The 7363-nt window shown below is 43.9% G+C and overlaps 1 protein-coding gene across 6 annotated transcripts in view; it reads left to right on the forward strand.

The window, feature by feature from the left end:
* The window catches only part of 2610507B11Rik (RIKEN cDNA 2610507B11 gene), a 28976-nt gene extending 21699 nt beyond the window's left edge, over positions 1–7277 (forward strand). For 3 of the 6 annotated variants that reach the window (XM_006534312.2, XM_030246365.1, NM_001002004.2), the window contains exons 28-39: positions 752–934; positions 1391–1512; positions 2090–2245; positions 2327–2448; positions 3165–3345; positions 3948–4034; positions 4336–4446; positions 4584–4719; positions 4817–4947; positions 5593–5694; positions 5938–6072; positions 6456–7277. In XM_006534312.2, coding sequence (XP_006534375.1) covers positions 752–934; positions 1391–1512; positions 2090–2245; positions 2327–2448; positions 3165–3345; positions 3948–4034; positions 4336–4446; positions 4584–4719; positions 4817–4947; positions 5593–5694; positions 5938–6072; positions 6456–6635 — 1646 coding nt within the window. In that variant the 3' untranslated portion in view covers positions 6636–7277. Of the gene's footprint in view, positions 1–751; positions 935–1390; positions 1514–2089; positions 2246–2326; positions 2449–3164; positions 3346–3947; positions 4035–4335; positions 4447–4583; positions 4720–4816; positions 4948–5592; positions 5695–5937; positions 6073–6455 lie in introns of those variants that run through there. The other 3 variants (XR_001780057.2, XR_001780058.2, XM_006534313.3) reach the window with 3 other exon arrangements.
* Positions 7278–7363: the final 86 nt, after the last annotated feature.

A 7363-nucleotide genomic window follows, 5' to 3' on the forward strand; every position in this document is an offset into this window, starting at 1 on the left:
ACTTGAGGTTTTTTGCATGCCAGGCATTTGCTGTACCAGTTGCAAACCCAGCCGTGTCTGTCATCTATCTCTTTCAGATTATTTGTTTGTCTTTCTGTCTGACAGGGTCTCATTATATAGCCCTGACTGTCCTCACGTATACTAAACTGGTCTAGAACTCACAGAATATCTGTTACCACACCTGGTCCCAATTTATCTGTCTTTTGGGTTTTTTTGTTTTGACTTATTTATGTGCATTGGTGTCATATATATGTCATAGTCTGTGTGAGGGTATCAGATCCCCTGGAACTGTATTTATAGACAGTTGTGAGCTGCTGTGTGGGTATTAGAAACTAAACCCTGGGTCCTCTGGAAGAGCAGCCAGTGCTTCCAACCACTGAGCCACCTCTCCAGCCCCAGCTTATCTATTCTTATAATTTTTTTTTAAGATTTACTTATTATTATAAATAAGTACACTGTAGTTGTCTTCAGATGCACCAGAAGAGGGTGTCAGATCTCATTACGGGTGGTTTTGAGCCACCATGTGGTTGCTGGGATTTGAACTCAGGACCTTCAGAAGAGCAATCAGTGCTCTTACCCGCTGAGCCATCTCACCAGCCCCCAGCTTAACATCAGTGTATGTTGAAGTAATATTTTTTGCCAGTGTAGACTGGAAACATTTTTGGAACTCCTTAGACATAATATTCAGATGGGACCTCTTATCACAGCTTTTATGGAGACTCTCTTTCTCCTCTTTTTCACTTCTTCCCAGACTGGAACCAGCCAGCGGAAGCCCAGCAAGCCCAGCAAGTCCAGAGGATCATTTCACGTTGTAATTGCCGGATGTACTATATTAGCTACAGCCATGACATTGATCCTGAGCTAGCAACTCAGATTAAGCCACCTGAGGTTCATGAGAACCAGGAAAAGGAGGATCTCTTAAAGAAGCAGGAAGGTATTCAGGCTTTAAAGGGATTTGTGAAAGTAGTTATTTCCTGCATGGTTTTAATTAAAGGGGTTCCTGTGCGCTATTGATACTAACATTTGCTTGGCCGTTAGTAAGTCCGGCCATTAGAACAGCCTGTGCTCTTAGAGGAAACTGGGACAGTGGTTATTACTTAGGACTCTGAAAGAAGTCTATTTCTACTCCTGCGTGCCTCCTCTTCCCTTTGTGAAGGATTGACTAACATGAGTGGTTCCACATGTTCGTTAGGCTGGGTATGGTGGTGCACAACTTTAATCTCCACACCAGAAGGCAGAGGCAGGTGGAGTGAGTTCCAGGCCAGCCAGGACTACATAGCAGAACCCTGTCTCGGGGGAAAAAAAAAATATATATATATATATATGTTAGGAGATTGAATATTTAGGGGAGAAACCTGAACCTGTTATTTAACTGCTTACAATTCTGTAGGGGCTGTGGATACTTTTACTCTCATCCACCACGAATTGGAAATTTCTACCAACCCAGCTCAGTATGCTATGATTCTGGACATTGTCAACAACCTGCTTCTCCACGTAGAACCCAAGCGGAAGGTGAGCGTGAGCCTTTCTAGAATTCAGGTTAGACTCACCTGAACTTTGATCTTGCCGTTTACTTAGATCCCAGTTAAGTAAAGTAGTGCTGGGCTGGTGAGATGGCAGAGTGGGTAAGAAAGAAACTAATACCTCACCCTGGAAGGGGCTTATGATTGGTACATCTTCTCAGTCAATTACAGCTGTTGGAATTCCTATTGTTTATGTTTACGTGTCCCAAGACTGTATGGCTTGTTCTAGACAGGTCACCTAAACATCACTAACAGTGGCACCTACACATTTTTGCCTCCATCTCTACCCTGTGGGTCTAGCTTATGAAATCTTAGGAATGTGGATTGCAGATCTTTTATACTGACCTACCCCTTATTCTTGCTACTGCGTGATTGGTAAAGGTCAGCTTTCCAGAAGAGAGCACCATTCACTTTTCTGCAAGACTTAACTTTTTAAAAAACATGAATTCAAGGGGCTGCGGATATTCCTTCCATTAGTAAAGCCTGTGCTTAGCATGTGTGAAACTGTGGGTTTTATTCGCAGCACCACACAAAACAAAAAAAAGTACACTTTTCCCTTCTTTCAGGAGCATAGTGAAAAGAAACAGCGCGTGAGGTTCCAGCTGGAGATCTCTAGCAATCCTGAGGAGCAGCGCAGCAGCATACTACACCTGCAGGAGGCTGTGCGGCAGCATGTGGCCCAGATAAGGCACCTAGAGAAGCAGATGTACTCTATCATGAAGGTAACCATCCTAGGCAATCTGAGGACAGAGCTCCTGTGATAGACACGGAGGATCTCTTAAACTCTTCTCTTGGTTCCTTAGTCTTTACAGGATGACAGCAAGAATGAGAACTTGCTGGACCTGAACCAAAAACTTCAGTTACAGCTGAACCAAGAAAAGGCCAACCTGCAGCTGGAAAGCGAAGAACTGAACATCCTCATCAGGTACGCAGCCTTTGCCAGTCTCAGCCAGAGCTTGTTTCCCTTTCGTGCCCTTACAATCTTTAAGTTTAGTGTGTGTTCTCAAAGTCTGTTGTAGATTTAGGCACATCTTCTTGAATAAGCCTTGCTGAGGTTGGCCAAAGAGGTGAATGCAAACAAAAAAACCCGTTTGGGTTCTCACTGGCATGCTTCCTGGAGAAAGCTTTGCTACAAAATTGAGAAGTTGAATACCACTTCTGTGGCCTTAGCGGTGTGTATCTAAACTGCAAATACAGTAAAGAAGAAAGTTAAAGATATAGAAATCATAGGAGTTAGTGGGAAAACAGTGCTTTACTAAGAAGCCATAGAACTAAAGGACCCATGGCCGGGTGTGGTGGCGCTCACCTTTAATCCCGGCACTTGGGAGGCAGAGGCAGGTGGATTTCTGAGTTCGAGGCCAGCCTGGTCTACAAAGTGAGTTCCAGGACAGCCGGGGCTATACAGAGAAACCCTGTCTCGGGGAAAAAAAAACAAAACCCAACAACAACAACAAAAACCTCAAAAAAAAAAAAAAAAAAAAAAAAAAGAACTAAAGGACCCATAGCTCAGGGTGTCAGAAACAAGACATGGGGGGGGGGGTCGTTATTAACTAAGCCAGAGTAAGTTGGTTTCTGGGCTTACAGGGCACTCCGGCTGTGTGTTTTTTTCCTTACCCCTTTGAATCTTCTATTCATGCATAGATGTTTTAAGGATTTCCAACTGCAGCGAGCCAATAAAATGGAGCTTCGAAAACAACAGGAAGATGTGAGTGTGGTCCGTCGCACCGAGTTTTACTTTGCTCAGGCACGTTGGCGCCTGACAGAAGAAGATGGACAGCTGGGCATCGCTGAGCTGGAGCTACAGAGGTTCCTTTACAGCAAGGTATTAGGGTGGCACAGTCACAGCAGCAGCCAAGTCTCAGGCGTGGCCTGATTCAATCCATAGAGAAAAAAGGGGGCTAATTGTATTTATTAATGATGGTCATGATTGGAGACACATCAGCCTGTAATAAATGATGTAGTTATATAGATAATTAAATAAGGCCCAGACTGAAGTAATTACCAAGTTGAGTTGGAATAGTGCTGTTCTGATACTGACAGCATTTCTGTAGTTGCCCAAGGAGAAATATTCCAATTACAAAAGATATTGAAAATGAATAAGAAATTTAAATGCCACAATAACTAGGAAGTTACTTAACCGTTACTGGTTTAGCTAGTTTTACTTAGAAGAAACACTGGTTTAGAGGGTATGTTGGTTGCATATGAGATTGAAAGAGGTGTTAGCAGGGTGTGATGGTGCTTATGTTTAATCCCAGCATTCCAGATGTGAAGTTAAGGAGGGTTAGGAGGCCAAAGCTAGCCACAGGCACACTTTGAGGACTAGCCTGGACTTTACAAGATCCTGATTTACAGAGGAAAGAGAGAAATGAAACCAGAGGCTTAGCTTATTAGCTTATAATGAACAGAACAAAATCTGTCTTACAGGTGAATAAATCTGATGACACAGCAGAACATCTCCTGGAGTTGGGCTGGTTCACTATGAACAACCTTCTCCCTAATGCTATTTATAAGGCAAGTCTTTTCTTGGGGTGTGGGAGAATGGGATTTAGGCAGGGCCTTGTAAGTGATATGCACTCTACCAATTTTCATCCCCACATTTATACAGCAAGACTTATTTTTCCATCCCTAGCCACTTAGCTTCTGACCAGAGGGAGGGCATTGTGATTTGAGCTGGAACAGCTTGCCTAGCTTAGCAAAGACCGTTGCTTCAGTTCCCTCTTGCTTCAATTCTTCTACAGAAGACCTGTGATTTACTTTTAAGTTGTTTTTTTAAGAGATGTATAGTTGAGTTATTGGCCGCTCTATCCTATAGGTGGTTCTAAGGCCCCAGAGTTCCTGCCAGTCTGGGAGACAGCTAGCCCTCCGCCTCTTCAGCAAAGTCCGGCCACCTGTTGGTGGTATCTCTGTTAAGGAACACTTTGAGGTTAGTAAACAATGCCTTGGGAACTCTTGGTCAAAGGTTAGCTCAAAACTAACTAGTTATAACTGTTAAACTAGTTAGTAATCAAAGACAGGGCTAGTACTTGAGCTTAATTGTTTCTTCACCTCTTTCCCTCTCAGGTAAATGTGGTGCCTCTCACCATCCAGCTGTCCCACCGGTTCTTCCATAGAATGATGGGCTTTTTCTTTCCTGGTCGAAATGTAGAAGATGATGAAGTTGGTGATGAAGAGGATAAGTCCAAACTGGTGACTACTGGTAAGAATTGGTTATGTTGGAATGCCAGGAATATGGAGTGGCAGCCTAAAGCAGCTTCAGGAAGAGAGTCACTGTTGGTTTGCATGCTTTTTCACAGGAATACCAGTTGTAAAGCCTCGGCAGCTGATAGCAACAGATGATGCAGTACCACTGGGCTCCGGGAAGGGCGTGGCACAGGGCTTGACCAGGAGTTCTGGAGTCAGAAGATCATTTCGCAAATTACCTGAGGTATGGCATATGAAAATCAGAGAACCTAAATGTGGTGGTCCACTATAATTTCAACACTTGAGGACAGGAGCTGGAAGATAAGTCCAAGGGCAGCTTGGACTGTATGAGATCCTATCTCAAAAAAGGCAAAAGAAGCCTAGCATGGGGGCACACACCTTTAATCTCAGCACTTGGGAAGCAGAGGCAGGCCAGGAATGATATACAAAGAAACCCTGTTGCTACCAAAACAAAACAACAAAAAGCAAAAGAAACAAAAAGGTAGGGGCTGGTGAGATGGCTCAGTGGGTAAGAGCACCCGACTGCTCTTCCGAAGGTCCAGAGTTCAAATCCCAGCAACCACATGGTGGCTCACAACCATCCGTAGCGAGATCTGACTCCCTCTTCTGGAGTGTCTGAAGACAGCTACAATGTACTTCCATATAATAAATAAATAAATCTTAAAAAAAAAAACAAAAAAAGAAACAAAAAGGTAAAAACATTTTAGTATGTTTAGATTTTTTAAATGGGTATTAATAGTTTCTGTGGACCTGGGTGGGTGTTGTTCCTTTGGTCTTAAGTCTTCTCCAGGACTGAGAGTGGAGTAATTTAGCATCTTGGGTTGCTCTGGTGGTTTTAGGGCTTATGCTCCTTTTCTGTCTTTCCCAGCACCCAGTTGATGATATTGACAAGATGAAAGAGCGAGCTGCCATGAACAACTCCTTCATATATATAAAAATCCCACAAGTTCCACTGTGTGTCAGTTATAAGGTATATTCCATCCCAGCACTTAGAGTAGGAAGGGGACTAAAGATTATAGACAGGGTGACAGTTGGGCTTCCTGTGAAAGTGGGCCATGGGTGACAAACCTGTCCTGCTTTCTGCAGGAGTCAGCCCCATCACCAGAATGGGAGGGAATTCAAATATGTCGGTTGCTGTTGTAGGAATTCTACTCAGAGTTCTGGCTTAGATTCAAAATGGCAGCTCTTTTCCCTCTTTCTCTTCCTGTTGCAGGGTGAGAAGAACAGTGTGGACTGGGGCGACCTTAACTTGGTGCTACCCTGTCTGGAGTACCACAACAACACGTGGACATGGCTGGACTTTGCCATGGCTGTCAAAAGGGACAGCCGAAAAGCTCTGGTTGCCCAGGTATCTCGCCAGGGCTCATGGCTGTTTCGTTAGCAGGGACTGGCAAGCACATTGCCTTTTTAAGAGCCTTCTCTTCTGTGCTGTATTAAGAGATGGCCAGGAAAGGGGCAGATAATGACTGATCTGTCCTTGTTTGTCCATGCCTTTGCCCTGGTATGCTAGTGACTCATTAATTTTGAGGGAATTAAGGGCTTCTACAACATCAGCTTTATGATGGTTCTGATTAGATTGTAAGCTTCTTACAAGCAGACTATTATCTATATACTTTGAAGTGCCCTTTTGTGTTTACATATAAGCTTAATAAATCTTTGAATTGGTTCACTTTAAATTGTACACCCCGTTTCACTAATTTTTCCTTTCCTTTTATTCCTTTCCACTGCCAGGTAATCAAAGAAAAACTAAGGCTGAAACCTGCAACGGGGTCTGAGGTCCGGGGAAAGCTAGAAACAAAGTGTGACCTGAACATGCAACAGCAGGAAGAAGAGAAAGCTCGGCTCCTCATTGGTTTAAGTGTGGGCGACAAGAACCCTGGCAAGAAGTCCATCTTCGGCAGGCGCAAGTGATGTGGAGACCCAAGTGACTACAGTATAGAATTGACTCTGGCTCAGGATCCAGGGACTTGAGGGTGGGCAGAGCTTCCCTTCATCCTGCAGGATTTGTGGGGCATATGGGAACTGAGAGACATTGTTCAACAGCTGGCCTGTCCCTGCAGGGCATGGTGGACAAAGCGCTGGGTTCCCTCTCATGGGATTAGACCCAGGGCCACAGGGGCAAGAAAACCAGAAGACCCAGGGATTGTGTCCAAGCCTAGTATCCTGCTCTTTCGGGGCAACAGAAAGGGTTGGGGGATAGTTTTGATCAAGTATGATAAATTTTTATAAAGATATATATATATAAAACATATATATATATTTCTAAATGTAATTGCTCTCCCTTTGTGCCAATAAGCTAAGGGAAGGAGTCTGATCCTCTGTGCCTCACTCCACTGCCTTGTTGTCTAAGAGGTGTTGGGTTTGGGGGATAAACTTCCCAGTCTGTGCTCACTTGGGAGGATGGCATTAGGAGCCAGGGCTGGCCATGGGTACCTTACTTTCCTCCCTGGGGTATGCCCAGGAGAATGGAGAAAAAAGAGATTTAAAGAAAAAATATTTTAAATTTGATGTTGGCCTTTTTTAATTGTATTGAGTAAAAGCGTTCAAGTTGTCTGTGTCCTTCCCTCCTCACTAACCCAACACATTTTTTAACTGCCCCAGTAATGACTGGTCTTGTCTTTCTCCTCTGCCTTGAAGTC

Source organism: Mus musculus, chromosome 11 (assembly GCF_000001635.26).
Source record: "Mus musculus strain C57BL/6J chromosome 11, GRCm38.p6 C57BL/6J".
Taxonomy (NCBI): Eukaryota; Metazoa; Chordata; class Mammalia; order Rodentia; family Muridae; genus Mus; species Mus musculus.